The sequence below is a fragment of the Polypterus senegalus genome, chromosome 11, assembly GCF_016835505.1.
Source record: "Polypterus senegalus isolate Bchr_013 chromosome 11, ASM1683550v1, whole genome shotgun sequence".
NCBI classification, from domain to species: Eukaryota; Metazoa; Chordata; class Cladistia; order Polypteriformes; family Polypteridae; genus Polypterus; species Polypterus senegalus.
Genome location: NC_053164.1, coordinates 165,992,767 through 166,019,018, shown reverse-complemented (window position 1 = coordinate 166,019,018; position 26,252 = coordinate 165,992,767). Strand labels below are relative to the sequence as shown.

Sequence of the window (26,252 nt, the reverse complement as noted above, 5' to 3'; positions counted from 1 at the left end):
ATATACATACTAGACCCCTTGATGAGCACAACATAAAGTCTGGCAGTGTGACCTCCTGCATTCAAAATAAACATTGCTTGTAAATAATCCTAGCTCCTTAATTCTAATTTTGTGGTTTAAAGTTTCTTCTTTAACAGAGAAAAATGCGATTGGAAACACCATATATGATTGATTGGACAGTTGTTACTATCACCCTGTCTCAAAAATGTACAGTATTTTCAGTGAAGCAGTGGTTTATTATTAATTTTATCAACTATATTTCTGGTATCCTAGTTCTTATTTCAGAAAGGGTAACATGTGCATTCTAATCTTTTTTGTCCAAGTAGAAAATATCTGAGTTATCAGATGATTCTTGTTATGAAAATATACTGACATATTTTCCTGCTTCATTGTGAAATTGTCTACCTCACAACCTGGAGGCAAGGCAGATTGAACCTAATGCCCATTTTAATTTAAAGTAGGCACCACAAAGGTAATATGATGCTGTTTCATTAATAATCACGGTACAACAGCACAGCAACATGAATGAGCAAACAAATTTTAACCCAAACAGTGCATGCTTACTATATGTTTAAATTTATAACAGGGCCTGTCAGGTGGAATGACTGTCTCAGCAACAATGATAGCAGCGCATAAAGCAGGAATCCCTGTGTTCGTGACTGGAGGAATAGGTGGTGTACATCTAGGAGGAGAAACGAGTAAGATCATTTGAAATAATTCTTTTTTTTTTTATTGAATTGAGATTTTTGGGAGAACACAAAATAACACATTGAAAATGAGGTTCTGTTCACATGTTGGGCAGAAGCAACATTGTGAGAAATGGTTTGTTTGAGTGAGGCTCTTATTTCTTTTTTCTTGGAATGTACACTTAAACATTGTGACAGTTTAATGTTCCAGTGAATATAGAGTTTGAAAAGAAAACCAACATAAAGCATTACACACATTTATGTAAAGTGTAGTTTCAAAGGGATAAACTTACAGCCAGGCCACCATTGTTTAAAGACTATTTCAGACATACACTTTTTAAACAAAAACTTTTTAATGAATGTTTTAAGAACAAGAGTAAAACTTAGTTTGTTATTCTGTAGAATTAATTTTACAGTAACAGTAAATGTATTACAAATATGAATGGCCAAATTTAAAAAGCGTGTTATTTATCAGTTTTTTAAATATTTGAATATGCTATATTTGACTATACTACTGACATATATCTATTGGTAATATATTCCAGATTTTTGGCACATAAAGCCAAAATGATGCCTCATCATTTCTTTTATGCTTCACTGTAGGAACATTGAATAAGCCAGAGCTTGTAGATCTGAGATAACATTTAGGAATGTATAGGGACATGGACTCTTTCAAGTAGGGAGATGTAAAATTGTTCATAGCTTTATAGATTATTAACTTATGTTTAAAATCTATGCTGAAAGACACATGTAGTCAGTGTAATGATGCTAATTTTTATGTAATTTCTTCAGATTTTCTTTTTTTGGTTAAAGTTCTTGCTGATAATTCAGTTGGTTATAAAAAGAGATTGGGTGTGCATGTACTGGTACAATGTGTTACTGTACCCACCTCATGATCCCAGTTGGCAACCCCCCTAGGCAGACACGCAGTCCAGTCACAACTCTGGAAATGACCATCTATCTGCTGTAGCCAAGTGTTACGTGGATGTCCCCTTGGCCTGATCCAACTGCTTGGGTCCTCAGAAATGAGGATCCTGTGAGCCGGATCACCTTCAGGGAATCGCACCTCATGGCGGTAGTGCTGTGACTGACGCTCCCTCACAATGCAGGTAATGTGCCTCATTCAGGACTCCATGAGCAACCACTTATTTGTCACAAAGTCAAACCAGCAGTACCCAAGGGTTCTCCAAAGAGACACAGTACCAAAGGAGTATAGTCTTCATCTCAGGTCCATGTCTCACAACCATATTGCAAAACAGGGAGCACCAGGATCCTTTTGCAGAGATATCAGGAGGCCCACACACCCCCTTCCAGCATCATCATGACCCCCATGCTCTTCCAATTCATCAACAGACCTCATAAGAGAAGTCACCAGAGATATGTGTGTCACTTCTGAGGTAAGTAAAGCTCCTGATGAGGTCAACATTCCCTCTGCAGAGAGGTCATTAAAGGCCTGGATCTTGTTTTTTTATCCAGGACAATCAGAAGCCCAGACACTCAGACTCAATCTCTCAAGAGCCCTGATCAGAGCCTCCACTGACTCTGTGAAGATCACAGCATTGTCAGCAAAGTCAAGATTAGTGAATCTCTCTTCAAAACAGATGTCCATAATCCAGGCAAGCACTGAACAGAGTAGGAGCAAGAACAGGGAGAACCCAGAATCAACTGGGAAAAACACAGAAGTTCTGCCTCCACTCTGAACAGCACTCACAGTTCCAGTGTACAGTCCAGCCATGATATCCAGCAGCTTTGTGGTTATCCTAAAGTCTCAGGACATCCCATAGGGCAGCTTGATCAACTGAGTCAAACATTTTTTGAAAAACGACAAAGACTGCAAAGAAACTCTGCCAATATTCATGTTTGTGCTTGATGAGAACCCTCAGTGTTAGGAAGCAGTTGATGATAGACTTAGTTGGGGAAAAAGCAGACTGATCCAGTTTCTGGTATGTGAGCAAGTGGTCACAGTTCCTATTGAGGATGACCCTAGCAAGGACCTTACCCGGTACCAAGAGCAGAGTTATCCCCTTGTAGTTGCTGCAGTCCGGGTGATCACACATTCCTTTCTAGATAGGGATGACAAGACCTGTTGTACAGACAGATGGAATGATACCTTTCTCCCAAATGGAAGCAAAGATTGCTTGCAATGCATGGAGGACAGCCTTACCACCAACCTAGAGAACCTCACCCTGAATACCACTGGTCCCTGCAGACTTCCCTGCCCTGAGCTGATTCACCACGTGTGCAATCTCAGTGAGACTGGATGGTTTCACAGCTAATTGGAGGATCAGATGTTTAACATCCTAGCCAGTGGATCAGCTTTAAACAGACACTCAAAGTAGCCAGCCCTGCAAGTCACAACTGCAACATCATCCATAATGACCATTCCATCACCCGCCCTGACTGTGACTCTCCGAAGTACAGATTCAGATGTGTGTAATGCTTCAATTCTTCTGTAACCAGGACATGGGTCAATAGACCATGATGGTGTGTCAGTTTCTCACAGATTCCCCTAACAAACACCTTCTTATCTGCTCTCACAGTCCTTGCAGTTCCTTTCAGTTTCTGGTACAGACTGGAGTTACCATCACACCATGTGGTGTGATTCCTCTTGATGATATCCAGAGTGACCATGGCATACACAAAAGCATGAATTAATTTTTCAGCATCTTGAATAGATATAAAAGTATCAACTGATACTATGTTTCTTAAATGAAAAAAATAATCTTTCAAACATGACTAGTATGTGACGTAAAATTTGATTCTGAGTCTGAGTTCTGTTCTATCTATGAAAACTAGATTCTTCACTTGATCAAGTTTTACCACTAATATCATTACATTTTTTGCTGCTACCAATAATCAGAGTTTATATTTTTTCTTTGCTTAATTTTAGAAAATTACTTCTCATCCGCTTTGTAATGCTAGCAAGACATTGAATCAGAGGATTGAAAGCTTTGGTGTCATATAACACAATAGATGAGTGCTGTTTGTATAGCTATAGTAAATAACCTTATATTTATTAATGATCTGGCCTAAAGGGAGCATATAGAACGAGCATAATAAATGACTAGAACAGATCCCTGAGGTACAACAAAACTGTTATTTTATGCCCTGTGATATTTGGTGCTGATATCAACAGTATACTGTATCCCCTGAGTGCTCCTTCTGTGCTAAATACAGTGTGACATTCTTGTTAGCTTTCATAAACACAGAAGAATATCCTCCTGCTCTTCTTACATCTTCTGACATTTCATCAGTCAGAAAATTTCAAGTACGAAGTTATGGGTAGAGTTTAGGTCATTGGATAACTGAGGAAAGCGTTTTTTGTTTTGGTGATGTCTGGTGCAAGACTGTCATTTTCAAAACAATTTGCCACTTTTTTCATGTATTTACAGTACATTCTTGTCATTGTTGTTGTCACATCCATGGGCCATCAGCATCTAATTATTATTATTATTATTATTATTATTATTATTATTATTATTATTATTATTTAAGATGGCCATGCATTGCCACTATGTTTCTGAATAAATTCAAAACATTTGCTGAAGTGTTTAAATAGTTCAAAATCTACCCATATTATAGATATTATTTTGACAAAGGCTTGGTTACTTGGTTTGTTTTGAACTTTGCTTTCTTTTTAACATTAACACATTTAGACTTTATTTATTCTCTCATCTTCCTGTTCTTTTGGAAATTTGTCTTTTGGCCTGCCATTTTTTTCCATTCTGGCACAACATCTGGCATTGTCCTGCTGTACACTGAGGCATATACTGTAAGGTGTGCAAGCAGAGGGCTTCTAAAAGGTCAACTTGCTCTAATACTAGCATGGAGTCTGTCTCTCGCTATTCTGTCATCAGTATGGGAATTGTGGCAGTACAGATGGACCAATATGTGTCAATCCTGCTCTGTAGTGGTCACTCGTGGGTGACTAGAACTTGAATGGTCATCTGCTGAAATTTTGCTTACAGTCTAGACACAGGGAGTTCCTTATTCAATAATCTCTGGAAAAATATAAGGATGGTGCATTGATTTGTGTCACTTATTGAATCACTTATTTTGTGAATGATATACAAAGTTTATTAATGTCAACAGGGATAATATTGAAAACCAAAACTTGTTTAATTTTACTGGTGTTTAGCTTAACAAGTCAAGGTCAAAACTCTTTGATCACCTCTCATGCATACAGTGCATACATACAGCACACTCCTAAACTCACTTAATCCAATTCAAGATCTCTCTCCAGCCACCCTTGATGCAAGATAGGAATCAACCCTGGATGGTACCAGTCCATTTCAGGATCCAATGGCCAATTTAGATTCACCCTGAAAATTTAATCAGCATGTCTTTGGGGTATGTGATGAAAACTGGAAGACTTAATGAAAAAAAATTCAGACTCAAAAAAATTTGCAACACATTTACAGTGCATTTGATAAACATTAACAACTACTCCACCATAATGTTAAAAACCAAAATAGGTGCTAGTTGTCTTATAACCTCTAGTGGTTGAAGCAGTTGGGGAACATAGTAATCAAAAATTCAGCCATAACAACACAGGGTACAAGGATTGAAATTAAAAGCTCATCTGAGGGTCATTTCGCACAAAGCCCACTTGATCATGAGGATAATCAACTATTTCTTGATTATCTGTCAATTACTTGTTAAATTTTGCTATCTGTTAACTAACTGGTATTATTTTTTCACAGCAATGGATGTCAGTGCAGATTTGACAGAGCTGGGCCGAACACCAATAGCTGTGGTCTCTGCTGGAGTAAAATCAATCCTAGATATTGGCCGCACCTTGGAGTATCTGGTTTGTACTGCTGAATCTCTTCTTTAGCTGTAGAGTATTCTTTATGTTACATCTTTTTCCTATGAGAAAATGTTTACAAATTATTTTTCTATCATTCTAATAATTTAATATAATAATAAGGACAAAAATACTGTCACAAACAATGCTGTGATAAGTCAAATTTATTATACAGCCATTCTTCTTGCCATTTTATAAATCTGCTTGTCTATTTTGTTAAACAATTCTGTGAGAAACTACTTGCGTTTTATTGATATCCTCTTTTATTGTACATTTGTCATACTGACTGTTTTCAAGTCTTCAGCTAAAACCGAGTATTAGAAGAAGGACACCAGAGTGAAAAACAACACATTTTATAACTTATTCCATTCATTTTTATTCCGCAAAGGAATCCAGCTGCTTAATATAAACCTTACTTGTTTTGAACTCAGAGTAAAGTTCTTAACAAAAACTTTCAACAATATAATACCATGATCAATGGAATTTCCTGAGAGCATTAGGAAGAAAGTTGTTTATCTATCAGTCTGGAAAAGACTACAAAGCTACTTCTAAGGCTCTATGACTTTGCTCAACCAAGTTAGGGAGTGAACAGCAATCTCCAAATAGAAAGTATTTGGAAAAAATATACATTTTCCCATGAATGGCCAGCCTACTAAAATTACTTATTGGGTGCAGTATAAAATCATCAAGTCATGAAGCATCCTAAAAACATCTAAAGAATGGAAAATTTCTGTGGCCTCGGCAAAGATCAGTATTCATGACTCCCCTAATCAGAAAGAAACACAGCAAAATGGGCTTTATTGGAGGGCAACAAGGTAACCAAGCAAACCATAAATGCTAGTCTTATCATTTACCACAAAGTACCTGTTTTTTTAGGAAAAGTCTTCTACATTAGACAAAAGTGGACCTTTTTGAATGACATGGATTTCATTATGCCTGGTATAAAGTATCACAGCACTCAGCAGTAAGAACATCATAATTGTAGTCAGTAGTTGTGGTAGCAGGGTGCTAGTGTGGGAGATCCTTTGCAGTCTCAGGAACTGGACAACTTGCTATAACTGAAGGAAATATGAACTGTTATGGAGAAGTCTAGTGATCAGCACATGAGTGTAGTTGGGTAATGGAGAAAGATAATGATCAAAACACAAAAATAAGTCCACATCAGAATAGTGAAGTAAAAAGAAAAATGGCATAGTGAAAGCCTGGACCAAAATCCAATAGAAATAATATGGCAGGACTTAAATAAACCATTCATATATGGGAACCTACCAAGGTTTCTGAATGAAAGCACTTGTACAGGTAAGAATAGATTAAAATTCTCCTTAGTGATGTAGTGAGAAGTTAAGCAAAATGACACTTTTTATCAGCTAACTAGAAAGATTACAATTTAGGATCCTTCTTTAGGCAAGATGTAAACTGAAGAAGGGACCTGCATTGCCTTGAAAGCTTGCATATTGTAATCCTTCTAGTTAGCCAATAAAAGGTGTCATTTTGCTTAACTTCTCACAAACTTCATAATGGCTAACATGGTACAACATCCTAGTACTACAGACATATAAGCCACGGTGATGTGAAATACTGATATTGAATTATGAGGAGTGAAACAGCTATTATATAAAAGGAGTGTTTACTTTTTGACACAGTGTCAATTTGTGTTGGTAATCATTGTTCAATCAATAAATTACATATATTTTTTATATATCTAATATTAATAATCAAATATTAGATTTTGGCTGAAGACCTGAAAACATTCAACGGCAAAATAGAGGAAATCAGGAAGAGAACACATATTTTTCATAGCGGTGTAGGTAGGAACGAGTCCATGACAGAACACACTCTACTAGACTGTGATTAAGATTTGCCAGTTAACCAAACCTGCTGATCTGCCACATTTTGGAGGATATTCTCCCACATAACTCACTTCCCCCAAATGGCTCAAGGCACACATTCCCTCCACTTTTCTCATAGTCTCTACTCCACTTTATCTTCCTCCCCTCCCTCTGGCTGCACTACTTCATCGACAGCTGAGTCTTTCTTCCAGTTCACCTACTGAAGGGTGATGGCCTTTAAATCGTAGTGGATGCTTCTAAACAGTGATTTAGGAATTAGGAACTCACTTTTAAAGTCCTGGGATTCCCTCACCAGAGCTCCTCAAGGAGGGTCCAATTTTTTTTGTGTCCAAGAGCTCTAGCTCCTAGATTAAAAACCAGGCATCCATGGTAGCTCTTGTATGTTCAAAGTAGGAAACAACTGCTTCCATCTAATGTTTTGAATTAATTCTTCACCTGCAGAAGCCACCCATAACCTCTTACTCATTTTTGTGTTCACAGATTATATTCTGGTCATTCTGTAAACAAATATGCCATACTATCGCTTAGAGCAGGTGTCTCCAACTCCAATCCTGGAGAGCTACTATGACTGCAGGTTTTCATTCTAACCCTTTTCTTAGTTAGTGACCAGATTTTGCTGACTGATTAACTCTTTGCCTTAATTTTAATTGATGCACAACTTAAGACTCGGGCCCCTTAATTATTTCTTTTTTCCTTAATTAGCAACAAAACAATATTAAGGCACAAAATGTGCCAACATATAAACAACAACCTGCATCACCACACAATAACTGAAAATAAAGAAAGGTGAAGGCCTCTGTAATGCTGATCTGCTGAGGTCCACATAACATTTTGACAGCACTCTTAGAAAATCAACAGTTTTGGAAATGTCTGCCATGGCAGAATGAGCACCATGGAATTAAATAACGGGTTTAATTAGCAACGAGAATTGGCTTCAAATTAAGAAACTGAATGAAATGAAGTTGGTTGAAGTTTGAAGCCCCAACTTAGTTGCCCATCTGTTGGCTCACTTCACATCAAGTTTATATTTAGGTGCCGTTTAAGGAAAAAAGAATTAATTCAGTGGTCAGAGTCTCAAGAAAAGTCAATTAAAATAAAGAGAAATAGTTAATTAGCAGCAAAAACTGGTCACTAATTAAGAAATGAGATAGAATGAAAACTTGCAGCCACAGTAGCTCTCCAGGATTGAAGTTGGAGAGCCCTTCCTTAGAGGCTGTTTACCCACATTGGCTCTTGATGGGTCTCTCCCGCCGTCAGTATGGATTCTTCTTCTGAATTACAGTCTGAAACATGGCATTTATCTGCTGTGTGTCAGGTCTTTGCCCCCTCTGTTCCTGCTCCTTGTGAGCCTGACAATCTGTCTTTGTACTTTTTAAACAAACAACACACAGAAGCATTAACAGACAGACAGCAGTGTTTTTTTTACTCATAACCAAACATTTCAACTAATAACACCAGCATACGTAACTTATTTGGAAGATCTCCCATGAAATTGGGATCCTACTTGTTTACATTCACATTCCCTATACAGATTTTGTAAAGAGTAAAGCATCCTAAATATAATCAGGGTACTAAATCCTTTAAACATTTCCTTCCAGAACAGAAGTTCTTGACAAGATTTTGATATTTTCCAGAATATTCACATAATCATGGCTTGAAGAAGATTGCTTTTTCAACTACTTCTTTTTATTTTTATTGAACCGTAGGAGACACAGGGAGTTTCTGTTGCCACCTTTGGAAAGTCCTGTGATTTTCCAGCATTCTTTGTCTCAAGAAGTGGCTTTCTCTCCCCTTACAATGTAACCAATGAGGAAGAGGCAGCAGCGATGATTGGTATGTTCTGGAACAGCAGCCACCTCATTTAATGTCCAAAGATGTTTTTTATCTGAATTTTCCAAGTCATTCTTCCTTTAGGGCTAATTATTTAAAGCAGTCTGATAACTGGATTTTACTAATTGTAATTAATATTTACTTAGAACACACAGGAGTGGCACAGTGGTTATTACCGCCGCCTTACAGCTCCAAAGTTTTAGGTTTGAATTCCATGTTTAATTGTTTTTCATGTGGAGTTTGCAGGTTTTCTTGTGTGTGCATGACTTAATACACAAGGTCAAAAAAAGAAAATGGCTGTACGTCTGTCAGAGTATGTGGATGTCAAAATATTCTTGGAATGGGTAGCTTGCACATTTGTAAAGAAATCACTAACAACGAATAATATATTCATATTTTGGAGGAACATATGCTGCCTTCTAGATAACATCTTTTTCCAACAACAATAACAATTTATTTTCTGTATAGCCCAAAATCCCAAAAGGAATGCCACGATGGGCTTTAACAGCCCCTTTTTTTGATAGCCCTCCAGCCTCAGCTCCCTAAGAAGACAAGAAAAAGCTCTCAAAAACCCTTTGTAGGGAAAATAATGGTAGAAACTTGCAAATTCAGAGAGAGACCCTTTTCCAGGTAGGTTGAGTGTGTTGTTTCCAAGACATCCCTATTTATTTCTATAAGGCAATGCCAAGTCATATTGTGCATGTGTTATTAAACAGACTGGCTTTGTGATCAGAGGCTATGGGTGCTAGACTGGCCTGCCTGCCATTGAAAATGTGATACATTAAAAAGTACATAGTATAATACTGCTGAGTAGCTGAAGACTTACATTGAGGAATAGAGAGAGAGGTTGGGTGCACGTGCTGATAGCGTGTTGCTACACCCACCACACTACGAACCACCTGGATTGGGACCTGAGTACAGCAGGTGACACCTCAGTACCACACTGAAACAGTAAGAGGTGTTTTACAGCAGTTGGAGTGGCAATCCTGCGACCAACCCCCAAGTTTTCCCTGTAAATTGGAGGACCTGCTTGCTAGGCTGGATGCAGATTAACATCATACCTAGGACAAAGCAATTGCAGATTAAGGGCCCAATAGAGTAGAGTCACTTCTGGGGTATACAAGATTTGCACAGATCCCTAACCTCAGAGCCACCACTCCTCTCCACTCTGCCATCAAGGACTAATAGGAAAAAATCCAGTCAGTCATTTTCTAACTTGCTCAGTCTTGAACAGGGTTGTAGGGGTCTGCTGAAACCTATCCCAGCTAGCATTAAAGACAAGGCTGGAAGGAACCCTGGAGATGGTGCCTGTCTTTCACTGTACAAACACCTACACATTCATCCCAACCACACACTAGGGCAAATTTACTTGACCTGCATGTCTTTGGACTGTGAGAGGAAACCAGAGCATTTGGTTGAAACCCACACAGCCATTTGGAGAACATTCAAACTCCACAAAGGGAGGACCCGGGACATGGTCTCATTCCTGTGAGGCAGCAGCACTACCGCTGCACCGTGGTGCCTCCCAGTGGGAAAAAAGTCTGCTTTTAAAACAAGAAAACTTGGTTTCCACAATTTCTAAATGAATACTAAGTGTTAATTAAAAGGAAAGCTGATATAGCACAGTGGCAGACACACCCCTGATTTCCATCCCCTGACTTGTGCTTTTCAATAATTTTTTTTAGGTTAAGCTATGATACTAACTCATCGCAAATTTGTAGTGATGGGGCATTTGACACAATGGTTTTGAAGCTTGTAGCACTTTAATGAAGCACTCTGCATTGAAGCAGTGTATTAAAGCTTGTATCGAATCTTCAGTACCACATAACTGATGACATTCAAAGCTTCAAATGTCACTAATGCACCAGGAGCGTTCTGACTACTCCGATGGTTTGTGTTGCTCTACATGCTATGAAGGGGGATGGTAGACTACCGGTTGTATTTGATAAGATAATGAAGAAAATATGGAGACAAGAAACTTTTTATCTGACAATAAAGTAAATACTGTGCTATACTATTCTTCTGTACTGAAACTTCTAATGTTTTATTAAAACTCTAGACTACTGTAGGCACATTCACTAAACCCCTTTATCTGTGCTCAGTTTCATAGGCACAATCCCTAAACCCTTTAGTGCAATTATTCCTCAAATACTGATGGAAAAATATTAATCTTTCATGTTGCACCACAGCAAAATCTCCCGACATGAAAAAGTTGTCACATAATTATGGATTAGTTGTGGTTTATAATGTATTGTAGAGTTTTACTGGTCCTTGTTGGCTCTGAGTGCCAATGGATTTTTGCAGCAGTGCTGTCAAGTTACATTAGCCTGGAGAGAACTATTAGTTAGGGTTATCATGATACCAAAATCTACAACTTCGATACAATACTACGAAAAGTATTGAAAGTTGATACTATTTTCAGTACTCAATACACTATATAATGTAAGTCAATTAAAATGTATTTAAATTATTTGCAATTTTGTATGCATTCAAATCATTACATTGATGATTCTAAATAATTGAAATTTCAGTCATTAAATGCAAATACTTCAAGTCATGTAGTATTTTGTAAAAGGTAAGAGTAAATAACTTTAAATCCAGTCAACTTTTTTATATTGATAAAAACATACTATTATTGATGTAGTACAATGAAATGTTATAGATGTCATTAAATATTAATTGAGTAAGTTGTGCTATCTTGTGTAAACAATACACATAAACACTTTAAAACAAGTAAAAACAAGCATTAATGTGATCTTTTGTAAACAAATAAACCTTACATTAACACAAACAGACCATTAACCCACTTAAAGGCTATGCATAAATGTAAACAGTGCACATTACATTTTTCTGTAAATAGACTATGCTGTCTTTATAGCTTCCAGTTTTTTGTAAGCATATGTCAGTGTGCTCTTCTGCAAGGCCAATGCTGAATTAAGACCCTCACAGGCATCTGGATGATTTAATGAGTAAAACTCACAGAGAGTTGATCTAACTTCTGACAGTTCACAGACAGCTGGTCATTTCATTCAGCATGGGTTTGTTCCCACTCTTGATTTGTGTGTAAACACTTGATCATTTCATAGAGCGGGAGAGGTAGTCTGACTTGGTGATATTGGTGGGGTGTGTGCAAGATCAAAAAGGCCCCTTCTGGTCAAGGGCCTTTGGGCAAGCTTACAGAATGCCCTGGTTGTAGGGCTGCCCATGTGTGAGGCATACTCTTGTTAGGTTGAAAATGAGCCCCAACATATTAAATATAAACTCTGAAGCACTGATAAGTTATAGCATCTTACATTATAGAGTAAATGTGATGAAATATAACTAAAAAAAATAAAAGAAAGTAAATCACTATGACAGCACACTTAGAGGTTTTAAAAATTGGGTGACAGAGACATAGTGTAAAAGCGTGTTACCACAGAATGAACAGCACAGAATAAAACTGGCCCTCAGCTAGAAATAATTGCAATTCTTCTGTCTTAATGCATTGAATGTTTAACTGACTACAAAACACATTCTAACTTATAGAAAAAAACAAGTGTCACATCCCTACTTCAAACACTGCAGTTTACAGGCTTATACTGAATAATGTTTTCCATAATTTAACCTCCTTGGCATTAACATTGAGTGTGACTTGGCCTCAGAATTCTATGTAAATATGGTTAAGCTAGAGTCAAACTGGGGGTGACATGTAATGATCTGCTTTACAGTGTTAAACCCGAGTAACTCATGGGACAGTATTCTGCTGCCGTCTAGTGGATTAAATAACATTACACTGCAAAAAATCATTAATATTTCTATATATTCTCCCACTTTATGGTAATGTTATGGTAATTCATCAATATTCATGAATGGGGTGGAGCCTTCAACCAAAAATACAACGGAAAATAAAAAGCCATAAAGCCAGTTTTAGAAAAATTTGAAACTGAACCATTACTTGAATTGAGCAATAGTGATGCCGATGTGAACTGATCCTCAGATGTTGACACGGACAGTGAAACTGACACCTGTTGGATAGACTCTGACCTGTCAAGTTTCAGCAATGTTTTTCTTTCGTGTTGGTTTCATACTACTATTGACAATTCTGTAGTTCCCCATTGCCCAATTACAGGTATCCCTGGTCTAAAGATGTTTGTTGATCATGATTATCTGACCATTTACCAGTCTATTTCCATTTGTTGATGTTTGTCTGATGGAAAAAATAATTGTAAAAATGAACTACTATGCCTCGCAGTAAGGAGACCTGGGTTCGCTTCCCGGGTCCTCCCTGCGTGGAGTTTGCATGTTCTCCCCGTGTCTGCGTGGGTTTCCTCTGGGCGCTCCGGTTTCCTCCCACAATCCAAAGACATGCAGGTTAGGTGGATTGGCAATTCTAAATTGGCCCTAGTGTGTGCTTGGTGTGTGGGTGTGTTTGTGTGTGTCCTGCGGTGGGTTGGCACCCTGCCCAGGATTGTTTCCTGCCTTGTGCCCTGTGTTGGCTGGGATTGGCTCCAGCAGACCCCCGTGACCCTATTCGGATTCAGCGGGTTAGATAATGGATGGATGGATGGATGAACTACTATTCTGAGCAGTGTCAGAAAAGTCACAGTAAACATTGCACCTGGCAATCTGTCGCTGAAGATTCTCCTGATTTCATTCTCCTGATAGTGTAGGGCATTGTGGGTAAACCAGTCCAGAGATGTTAGTTGTCCACAAACTGGTTGCTGCAGAAATACCTGCGTTTCATTAATAAAGACTAGGTGGCTTTGCCCCCTGCTCGCTCATCTCTCCAACCCCCCGACTTGCGCTACACACTAGCTTCTTTGTGGTTCTGTTGCTCGCGTATGGGAATGCGGATGTACAATTTAAACAGACTTTTATTTTCTTGGAAATTGTTACATATGCATCAACGCAACGTATAACTGCACGTGATTGAATTTTGTTTCTTTCTCTCTATTAAATAAAACAACTTTTTTGAATGTTTTTCTCTTTTTGTTAATTGTCTTTGCAAAAGCTATTCTAGCTGTTAAGATTTTAATACAAATGGCATATCAAAATCTCCTTTGTTGTCTAATGTTATCCATTACCTTTCTTGGATACATCTTTCTTTGTACAGTAATTCGTGCATTGTCAGACCGGACGTTGTTGACGGTTGTAGATATTCTTTGGGATATTGTTAAGTTGTTGTTTTCATTTTCCGTACAATCACCACCAACTGTTTCAGCATAGTCTATTGATACATTCATCCATCCATCCATTATCCAACACGCTATATCCTAACTACAGGTTCATGGGGGTCTGCTGGAGCCAATCCCAGCCAACATAGGGTGCAAGTCAGGAAACAAACCCTGGGCAGGGTGCCAGCCCACCGCAGGGTCCACACACACACACACACACACCAAGCATACACTAGGGACAATTTAGGATCAGGATGCACCTAACCTGCATGTCTCTGAACTGTGGGAGGACACCAGAGTACCCGGAGGAAACCCACGCAGACATGGGGAGAACATGCAAACTCCACACGGGGTGGACCCGGGAAGAGAACCCGAGTCTCCTAACTGCGAGGCTGCAGCGCTACCCACTGCGCCTCTATTGATACATTTAACTAATTTGCAGTGTAACTGATCAACATTTTTGGTGTTCATTCATTTCACTTCCTCGTTTCTCAGTGCTAGGATTGTGCGTGTACTCATATTTTCTGTTGATAACCCTTCGTGATGAAATTCTTCAATAAGATTTGGACATAATATGTCTTCTTTAATCGGGAACTTAAAGTGAGGAAAACGTTAAAATGTATAAGAACTGAGAGCGCAGGAAGTGTGTCTGACAAAAGCATTCACACGAATGAGAGTTGAGAGGACCGTGGTCTTGTTTGAAAATGTTTGAGAGGAGGGCATGACTTGAAAAAATCTCAAAGCAAAAGTCTTGTCTCGTGGGACTTGAAAAAGTCTCTCTTCCAAAAAGTCTTGTCTCCAAAATGTCTTGTCACGTTGAAGGATTTTATTATATAATAGAGAGATGGCTATGATAAAGCCAACCCTCAAATGCTGAAACTATACAAATTGTGGAATGTGCATCAGGCAATCATCAAAAATATACAGAAGGTGAATGTTCCTTATTGTGACATAAGTATTGATGAAAGTTGCAAGGGAACGCTGTCATGGATATAATACATTACATGCAAATGAGTGTGATTCATTATTAAATGTTGTGCAGAACAAGCTATGGGCATATATGAAATATTACAAAAAATCATACAACATCTGCTCATATGGTGCCTATGTATATTTGTGACTGTTTCAAAACATATGATATGAAGCACAAATATTAATTCAGCATCAGGACAGCATTGACACTAGACATACCTTTCTTATTGTGATTATTGTGATTTTGTTGACGTTTTGGTATTTACATGCTTCTGTTACATATTAGCATGTAACATTAACATTAACATGTTTTGTTGTTGAAAAAAAATTAAACTCTTTAGGCTCTTTCTCATGGGCTTAAACATTATTCTAAATAGGCTATGATATCTTTCTCTCGAAATTCTTTGTATTGACTTGTATGACTGTCCTTCAAATGTTCGGCTAAATTGGTTGTGTTTGCCTCTTTAAATGGTATGCCCCGTCAAGTGTGTAAATTAAATGTACTGTGAAGATGCTGATTATGCAGAAGTTGGCATCTTATTTACACCGGTGAGTGGGGTGAAATTGGGCTGCAGCTGCTCATGCCAAGCCCATTGGCAACCTACAAGGCTCAAAAGCCAGAGTGAAAAGTATTCCTAATGTAGGCTGTAGAATCGATACCAGGAAAAATTAGGATGAAAACACTTTAAAAGTGTAACAATTGAAACATATTGATGTTTTGATACTTTTGACCATCCTACTATTAGATAGCATTCTGTCATACAAATATGTAGCTTTAGCACCATCTGCTGGAGAGCTGATAATAAAAGGCAAGCCAGGCAAAGTCACATATGAATTTAAACTGCTCACAACAGTGAGACATCCATACAAGCATAGCGAGCTACCTAAAAGCGATGGAAAGAGCAAGAATCCCATTGGCACTCAGCACAAGTGAGCACTGGCATGGTGCTATAATAGTAACAAATGACATCTTTAGGACAATGTTGTAATGACAATGTGATGAAAATGAACATCCTTTGGCTTGTAGTGCACCTGTCCAAATGAAAGTATGTGATCAATAAGGGCTTGCAAGTTGCAGGCTGTTGTAAGCCAGTGGCTACAATGATTTGTGTAAACCACCAGATGTCACCATTTTCAAACAATCAGGAAGAATTCAGAAGCTTCACAGAGCTTTATCTGTTCATAATTACAAATCTGACCTTTCAGATAAGCCTAATTTATACTTCAATCAATTGAAACACCTTGACTACCAACAGGTAACCTCCAGATAATTAATTATGTGACTTCTAAAACCAACGGGTTGCACCAATGATGATTTAGGTATGTCCTTTTGAAAGGGAAATAACTTATGTGACCAATTGTTTTATGTTTTATATTTGTAATTAATTTAGACCACTTTGCATCAATCTATTAGTCTTTTTCTGTTGATCAATGTCAAAAATTCAAATGAAATCCACTGTGATTCATTATTTTATAACAATTAAATGTGACAACCTACAAGGGGTGCCTACTTTTTGTAGGCATTGTAAAATATTAGAAGTGCTGAGGACTATTTTTATGTATGTACTTATTAAGTTTTGCTTGTTTGTGCATGTGCGTCCAGGCAATGGATACAGAAGTAGATTTTTGTAGTGAATAATTTCAAAGACAGAATTGGCAGCAGATATCTACTGTATCTAATCTGTATTTTCTTTATGAATTCCCTCTTTTACAGAAGCTGCTCTAACTCTGGGACTGAACAGTGGGGTGCTGCTTGCTGTTCCTATTCCAGAAGAAAAGGCTGCAATAGGGCATCAGATAGAGAATGCCATTGAAAAAGCCGTGGCAGAGGCTAGGTATGTGTGACTGGATAGCAGTAGTGGTAGTAATAGTAATAGTAGTACAGTGGAATTCTTACTTGCTTGTCCAAACATCATAATAGCTTTTGGAACAGTGCTATGGTGAACAAGAAGGCATTAAAATACTTACAGTAACTCCACTGTATTTAATGAAAAACTTAAATACAAAACAGTAAATATTAGTTTGAGTGTTACAAAATGCTAATAGGACGCAGGTTAAGGAATGCTGTGTTTAAGCTCAGTGGCATAGCTAGAGTTCGTGCTGCTCGGTGAGGGGCAGTGCTTCAATTTGCTGCCCTCCAACATATCTGAATATGTTAACCTGTTTAAACAGAAAATTAAAATGATGTATAGAGAAAAAATTAAGGTAAATTTTGCATAGCTGTATTCATATATAGAGAAAGAGCAATCATTTTTGACATATAATTATTTCTAAACATCAACTACACAAGAATATAGTACAGATGCATTGATAAGCAGTGTTCTAAGTATTAGTTTAATATAATTATGCTGCGAAAACCAGAACCAGTGTAGGGTACAAGTGATAAGTGGGGTGGGGATGGATGGATGGATGGATGGATGGATGGATGGATGGATGGATGGATGGATAGATAGATAGATAGATAGATAGATAGATAGATAGATAGATAGATAGATAGATAGATAGATAGATAGATAGATAGATAGATACTTTATTAATGATAAAAATGCAGTGCAATTTAAAAATTGCAAGGTGGAGAGTGTGAGTCATGTGTAACAGTCTATAATCTTGTATAATGTTAACGTTTACCGCCCCGGGTGGAACTGAAGAGTTGCATAGTGTGGGGGGATAACAGTCTCCTCAGTCTGTCAGTGGAGCAGGACAGTGATTGCAGTCTGTCACTGAAGCTGCTCTTCTGTCTGGAGATGATACAGTTCAGTGGATGCAGGGGATTCTCCATTATTGACAGGAGCCTGCTCAGCGCCCTTCGCTCTGCCACGGATGTCAAACTGTCCAGCTCCATGCCTACAATAGAGCTTTCCTTCCTCACAAGTTTGTCCAGGCGTGAGGCATCCCTCTTCTTTATGCTGCCTCCCCAGCACACCACTGCGTAGAAGAGGGCACTCGCCACAACCGTCTGGTAGAACATCTGCAGCATCTTATTGCAGATGCTGAAGGACACCAGCCTTCTAAGGAAGTATAGTCGGCTCTGTACTCTGTTGCACAGAGCATTAGTGTTGGTATTGATGTTTTCTGCGCAGAGTAAGAATGCATTCGGATTGATAACGAAATGAAATTAAAAATTCTAAATTAGTTGTTTATCTTACTAGAAAGTATTATTGGTGTAATGTTTATGTTTATTTTTGTTATTGTTATTCAACTGCTGTGTCTGATGTCGTCACAGAAGGACAGTCTGAAAATTATTTTTGAAGCATTTGTGGATAAAAATCAGAGAATTTTACTTTTTTTTATTCATGAGTGATATTTTTCTAAACCCTGCTGTTTTACACATGAATTGTACTGAGCCTTTTGGTCAATAATGCTGCCCCCTTAAAAAAAATGTGCTGCCCGGGGTGGACTGGCCCCTCTGCCCTCCCTTAGCTACGCTGCTGTTTTAGCTGTAAAATGCATGTCCACATTCAGGACAATGCTAGATAAACTCTCCAACCTCTTGTCAAAGAACAACAAAAGAGCCACAAAAAGGTCTGGGCCAGCCTCCTGTATAAAAAAGGTTGATAAACAGATAGTACAGTTGTGTACAGATTGACGTCCAAAACAGAACTGCTTGGGTGAGGTAAAGATGGCAGCTTTAAAGCAAGGCAGAAGTGACGTCATCAGGGCCAGTATTAATTTCACGTAACTGGTCTGCAGTGGAAAAAGAAATAGGATTAGTGCACTCCGCCACCTCCTGGTCTGTCGTGGAATTACCCTCATTTGTGCATTTTAGCTGCCTCCCATGAGCACGTGTGTGACAGCCTATTCACCCCTACTTTACAAAATGATCGTAATCTTGATATCTGAAGGTTCAAAAGTATTATTTATACTGCATTGGTAAAACTTATTCAATATATCCATGGCTGTCTATGCAGATTTAGCCCAGCTATTCTCCTGTATGCCTAAAAGACATGTTCTAACAGACAAACGTAACATCAGCCTTAGTTCTTATAGTGCAGTCTTGTAGGACATTTAGTCACTCTGCAATGGACTTTCTCTAACTTCTTTACATTATTTAACATGGAAACCCAAACTACGAATAGATATCATAAGAATGACTTTCACCGATTTATACTAAACGCTGCATGCTTTGTGACCGAAAATCTCATTAGCCTTTTTAATCTCCTCTTATGAGATATACATTCAGTATTTACTCAATATCTATTACATTGGTGCAACATGGCAGCTCAGTGCTAGCACTGATGACACAAAGTTTCAGAACCTCCAGACACAATCCGTATCTGGGCACTACCTGAGTTGTATTTGCATGTTTTCCCAATGCCTGCATTGATTTTCTTCATACTTTCCATATTAATTCAAATAATAATTTTAAATTAACTCAATTTCAGTAAATTTGTGTGGCTATGTATATTATGTGCTCACTGTTATAGACTGTGTGGAAGATCAGCCTTAACACAGACAGACACCGAGACAGCCAATGTCCAAAACACAAACGTTTATTTCAGTTCTGCACAAAACAACCACAATAACTCATACGGCTCAGTACTTTTCCTTTAATTCCCTTTTTCTTCTGCCTCCACTCCTCTCTTGCAAGCTCTGTCCACTACCACCGACTCCGTCTCTGTGAATGGGGTTAGGTGGCCCCTTTTATGGCACACCCAGATGTGCTCCAAGTGCTCCGTGATGATCTCCCGGTAGCACTTCCTGGTGTGGTGGAAGTGCTGCAGTCCATGGCTCGGGAACCAACCAGGCACCCCCTGGTGGTGGCCATGGACCCCCACAGGGTTGAGCTTCCCAGCTCTGTAAATGTGGCCCGGATGCTATTCAGCGGTGCTGCACTCTTTCGCTCCAGGCAAGATATGACCCCTCTCCCCATCTTATTATCATATTATTTGAATACATTCAGCCTTCCTGCAAGCCTGAGTCTGATACTCAAACATGTAATGCCACAGGGCAGCTAACTCCAGCACTAAATGAAACGCTTATGGGTTGAAAAGGATATATGCAAAGATAAACGGCATTGGGAAAGAAATATTTTGGAAAATTCAGAAGATGATACAAAGAGATCCTTTCATTATTTTAGTAGCAGGGGAATGTCAGGCAGGAGCTGAAGTGTGTTAGCTACAGTAAGGGCAGTGGCATCTCTGCTTTAAGGGCAGGATGGGCTCTGCCACAATTGAGATGGAGCTATTGTGCAAAAACTAAATAAGTAGTAAGCCTGTCAAAATTTTTAATGTATTGTTAAAAAGTTTGTTGAGAACCTAATCAACAAAATCATTTTTTCCAATTTCCAATGATATGCTCAATGCAGCTTCTTATCTATAAAAACATTACCTTTTGGAGTTTCCAAACTTTTCTTTGTGTCTGGCACTGCAAGCCTCTTTCTGGGTTGCTTAGGCAGGCCATTTGACCTTGCAGTATTCTCAGCATAGCTTTCCTCACTTTTGAATATGTGTAGCCCAAACTTTTCAGTTTTGCCCTGGAGCTTGAAGGTTAGAGCCCTTTAAAGTGACCCACATGTTGTTTTTTGTGACACACTTTACAGTGTATGTGAAATGGTGCATCTCAGCATTTTGATCACATTGATTGATCATCCATCCATCCATCCATTATCCAACCCGCTCTATCTTAACTACAGGTTCGCTGGAGCCAATCCCAGCCAACACAGGGCACAAGGCAGGAAACAAACCCCGGGCAGGATGCCAGCCCACCGCAGTGATTGATCATGTACAATACTATTTAGCATTTTGCACATTGAGCAACAATTGAAAACTTATGGATAATCATTTATGCTTCTGCTTTTGGGGTAGAATATTTAATATAGATGCTGAGATATTTTTAATACTTTCATTATATATTAATATTGTCCTGGGTTGGGTGTCCTATATGACAGTATGTTGATAGCTCTTCATTTTGTTTTATTCCTTTGATTATTTGAATGAATTATTACACTGTGAAGCACAATGTCTCTATCCTTGTTGTCAGAAGTTAGATTTACTAAACGCCATATCCTTCTTTGCCCAACTTCCAGTGCTGCTGCTGTGTTGATCGTCCATGGTTATGTCCACGTGGCTCCATGCCCTCTCATCGTAATTACTTCCTATCTGCACAGTCATTTTTCCAGCTCCACATTATACTGCTCACCTGGGGTCAGAGGCAACACCATCTGCCCTCACTTTCCTAATCCTCCCAAAGATCACCTGTGGCTACATACCCAGCCAATGGATTTCAGCAGAAAGAAAAATCATTTGACCTCAATTAAGAAATTACCCATATGATCTCATGTCTGCTCTTTAAAGCTTGAAGGCATAGTCTGACATTTTAATGTGTCATTGGACTCAAATGTCTCATTTAAGGGGAACAGTTACAGAACCAACACCTGATTTTTGGATAGATATATATTTATACCCAACATGTTAAGTTTCTACAATTTGGTTAAATGTTGCAATCAGATCACATACCTATTGGTTATTGTTATTAATATTAATAACAAAATTATTCTGAGGTATGTAGCAGTCATTCTGCTGCAGTTAATAGGCCTTCTGCTGCCCTAGAATGTTGAACTGGACAAAGCAGACACATAAAACAGAAGATTAGATGGGATGTACATTATGTTTTTTCTTAGATCAGCATTACAAGTAACATTTGTTACCTTTTTGTGTTGAATCAGGTTATTTGGCCTTTTTCGATTCCACCTCAAAACCTGAGGTCTCTCATTTATCACTGCTAATTGATTTTCTAACCTCAGAAGAGCTTGCATAAAGACATACAATGGTTAGAGAAATGGTATACAATATACTCATCTTGTTTATTCCATAGGGCTCAAAACGTTATTGGAAAGGAGGTCACACCATTCATACTACAGCGAGTCAATGAGCTGATGGAAGGCAAGTCACTGGAAGCCAGTATCCTTTTTCCTGTGGAAGAGAAAATCTAAGAAACACCAAGTCTGAAATGTTCATGTAAAACCCACAAAACAAAAGATTTTATCTGTTGAGCAAATAGAGTGGTTGTACATAAGAGCATAAAAAATTTGGCAAATGAGAGGAGACCATTCAGTCCGTCAAGTCTGTTTGTGTGAGCCTTGAAGAGAAGAATCAATGCAAAAGACAGGAGCCTGGAAGTAAAATATAAGTTAAAAAAACTATTTTTTGCTTGCATTCCTAACAAATAATAAAATATTACCAAAAAAATAGTACAAGAAAGAACAAACATCCTTATTTCATTAGGGGAAATATTAAGAAATATAGCATGTGACCACCAGTCAGCACTGCAGCTCCTCAAAACACCGGACACAAAGGCTAAGATGCAAGTATCAAGCATACTGATCTTTAATTAGTGTGAGTCTATTTCCTCCACAAGTGTTTCCCACAGCACAATTATAGTCACAGTAAGCAATACATAGCACTCTTTAACCCCCTTCAACTCAGCCTCCTCCTCCTCCTCACAGCAATATTTGTCCTCCTCCTCCTGACTCTGGTTTTTCAGGTTGAGGCAGACAGATCCTTTTATCAAAAGCCCAGAAATAGTTCCCGTGTTGTCCCAAAGTTGTGGCCCGGGAGCACTTCCAGGTAAAGCTGGAGCCTGAATAAGTAGGGCTCATTAGCCCCCTCTGCACCCACTGGTGGTCCCCATGAAACCCAACAGGGCTGAGGCAATGAAGTACAAGTCACAGTGTACCCTATGAGAATACGTGGTGCCACCATAACCTGGGTGGCTTGTACCTAGCAGCTCGGTAGATGCAATATCCTGAGTAAGCTGCTTTCCCCTCATCCTTCTGTGCTGTGGGCATTCCCGCTGGATATAGTTCCTGGGTGAAATCTATCACAAGCAGTACAAAACACACACACACACACACATATATATATTGAATAACGGGGTGTGAAAAAGAAGTTTTTGTATATTCTTGTAAGGACATGTCTTCAGGCACTCAGACATATGCAACCTACAGCTGCAATACAATGATGATAAAAGTTTGGGGAAGAGAAAAACTTGAGCAGAAAGTATAAAAAAGGGTGGTTGAAAAACACTAGGTGGTGTCAAAGAGCTACTTTTAGGTTTAAAATTTTGTTTGTAATATTCAGCATTTTCAAGTCTGCTTGGGGCCCACACATCCACTTTGCAACTGCTGATTAATCACACATGACACTGAGGATGTGGCAGGAGAACTCAGGCAGATAAGAGAAGGATGTACAACCTCCTTATGGACAATGTCTGGGAAAAGGATTTGAACCCAGGATTTTGTTCATAAAATTTTCTTAATTTGATTAATTCATCTAGTTTCATAACACAAATTTGTCCAATACAAGTTGATTACATTTATATGGAAAGCCTTTTAGTGTGTTGATTACTACTGATGTCTTACAGGTCTCAAAGCCTAATTTTAAATGCTGCACCAATCTCTGTGCAGTTTGCACTTTGCCCCTGTTTATGTTGTTTCTTTAATCACAGTAAAATAGATTGCAACTAAATCTGAAAAATAATGACTCTGATTGTGCTTAGTGTGGACTTGTACAGTAATTGTGTGAGAGCTCTGAGACAGTGGCATACCACCCTAAAGTTCAGGCATGGGCACCACACAACCATATTATGAACAAACTGCTTCAGAGAAGTTAAGAATGTGCAGTATGTATGAACATTATTCCACAGTACAAAAATATAAAAAACACAAGTGCTTCATCTCATCATAAAATGAAGCCTGGCATAGGCATTAATAAGTTACAACCGTTATCTTTACAGTCACACAAAAAAACACTTCTGAGTCAGTGCTCAACTCAGCACTACTTAACCTTCATGGAATGCATTAAAAATTAGCCACTAGTATATATTGTTGCAAATAAAGTACTAAGGCTGACTGGTGTAATTCAATTAATTGTTATTGTGCCTTACATTACAACAAAATGTGTTGTTGCTTATCCCACAGATGCAGAAATGATAAATTCAGCAACAATACAATACACAATATAATGACACAGTGCCGTAGACACTAGAAAACAATTTACATTGTTAGGAAATTCTAATGACGGATACAATGTTTGTAGCCAACTGTAACAGGTCATCAAACAAAATCCTTCCACAGGAGCCTTTTTTTTAACCCTCCTTTGATCTCTTCTGTGAACCACCTAATCTTCAGTCTTCTTGTCTGCAGCTCACTTCACAGAGGAAAGCCATATTCCTTACCAGGCACATTGAGCTGGAACAGGAGCTACCTGCAAATATGTCACCAATAAATACCCTTGCATCTGGTCCCTCTGGTAAATTAAATATTAAACAATGGGCCTCTTACCAGTTTAAAATGTTATTTACAGCATTTCTTGTTGGAAGTGTCCAGCTATGTACATAAGTGAAATAGGGGCATGGCTAGCAGACTTGTTTCAGGGAGCACACGCAATCCATTAAAATCAAATGACCTTACAAAGCCTATTGTAGAACACTTCACATCCCTTGCTCATAGCCACACTGATCTCTCTGTGTTCTTTCCCAAGGCTTCAAAGTCACTTTTCAAAGAAAAACAAGAAGCTAAGCTCATTCTCACACTGGAATCACATATTTTTTTTCAGGTCTCAATAACCAACTAACTTTTTAATCTCTCTCATTTCCTCATCTACTCTCACCCACTCATCTTTCACCTACCTTGGCTTTGTTCTCTCCTTTCCCTCCAATATATGTTAGCTGCCCTTTCTTTTTCAAATATAAACCTGATGAAGACTATGCAGCTGAAATATTGTGTCTTTAATCTCCTTTCCTTTTTAGCATGGAAATAACCTTTGTTTTTTTCCTTTGCAAATGCACACTGACGCAGTCCTACGCTCTTTTGTAAACAATGCACAACAAAAATTTTTGAAAATATTTTTTGAATTTCTTTCAAAAGAGGTGAGTCTAATAAATCATTCAGATTAACCTATAAAAGCATTAATTCCTTTGTATCCCTTAAACTAAGGAACATTTTTTTCTCTAAAAATCACCATGAACTGAATTGATTTTGATTGTTTCTCTGAGTTCCCAGTGATGGTGAACTGGATTAAGTTTGTTTGAGAATGTTACAATATACTAGGGGGTTCCCCCCTGCTCGCTTCGCTCACCAACCCGTGTCTCTGCCACTCACATTGTGAAGTGGGGGGCTGAACGCGCCCCAAGGAGACGCAGTCATTCCTCCGAAACCTGCTCTTAAACGGTGATACAATGGGAAACAAATTTTTTTTTTCCTCCTCTTTGCTCGATCAGCAGCGCTGCTGTCCCTCGTTATCTGCATCTCGTGTGGCGCTTCGAACATTTAAAAGCTTGTACAGCAGCTGTCCTGCTCTTTATCTTTTATTTCTGGCCCTGGGTGAGATTAAATCTCTTGGTACAAAGTCTCATGGGATGTGAGTTGTTGATATTTTTAGCCTATAATTTAAAAACGGAATAACCATTTGAAAATCTAATAACATCACATTAAAGTTTGATAAATTCAGAAAAGAATGATACCAAACATATACATGTAGGTTTTAATGTTAAGGTTCTCTGATCTTTTATACCCATTCTAGACAAAAGCAGTCAATTTGCATAGGGCAATGGCACTGGGAATAAGGTGGGAAATAATCATGGACAGGTTATATTAAGAGTAATTTAAACAAACATGCATCCACCGATTACATACACTGTCCTTTTTTAGTCCACCAAAATTTATATGATCGCATTCACTTATCAGACGTTATACATACTACAGTGAGTCAATGAGCTGATGGAAGGCAAGTCTCTGGAGACCAGTATCCTTTTTGCTTTGCACCCTCCCCGACCATAATCTATCGTCTGTGGGAGAGGAGCAAAAGCTTTAGATTCGTCAAAAATTTTGAACTCTGGTTTTTGAAAAATTAAAAAATTTGATACCCCTGATACCAATAACATCGATATCTCAATGATCGGTGTGTGTCTGTGTGTCACAGTTTCTTGAGGATGGTATAGAGCTAAAGTGGCTGGA

The 26,252-nt window shown here is 38.4% G+C and overlaps 1 protein-coding gene across 1 annotated transcript in view; it reads left to right on the top strand.

Moving 5' to 3' along the window:
* Nucleotides 1-26,252, top strand: part of zgc:136858 (uncharacterized protein LOC678543 homolog) — a 171,427-nt gene that overhangs the window by 26,943 nt on the left and 118,232 nt on the right. The window contains exons 5-9 of the mRNA XM_039770052.1: nt 587-698; nt 5,390-5,496; nt 9,050-9,176; nt 17,013-17,133; nt 22,112-22,197. Of these exons, the coding sequence (XP_039625986.1) occupies nt 587-698; nt 5,390-5,496; nt 9,050-9,176; nt 17,013-17,133; nt 22,112-22,197 (553 nt within the window). The remainder of the gene's footprint in view (nt 1-586; nt 699-5,389; nt 5,497-9,049; nt 9,177-17,012; nt 17,134-22,111; nt 22,198-26,252) is intronic.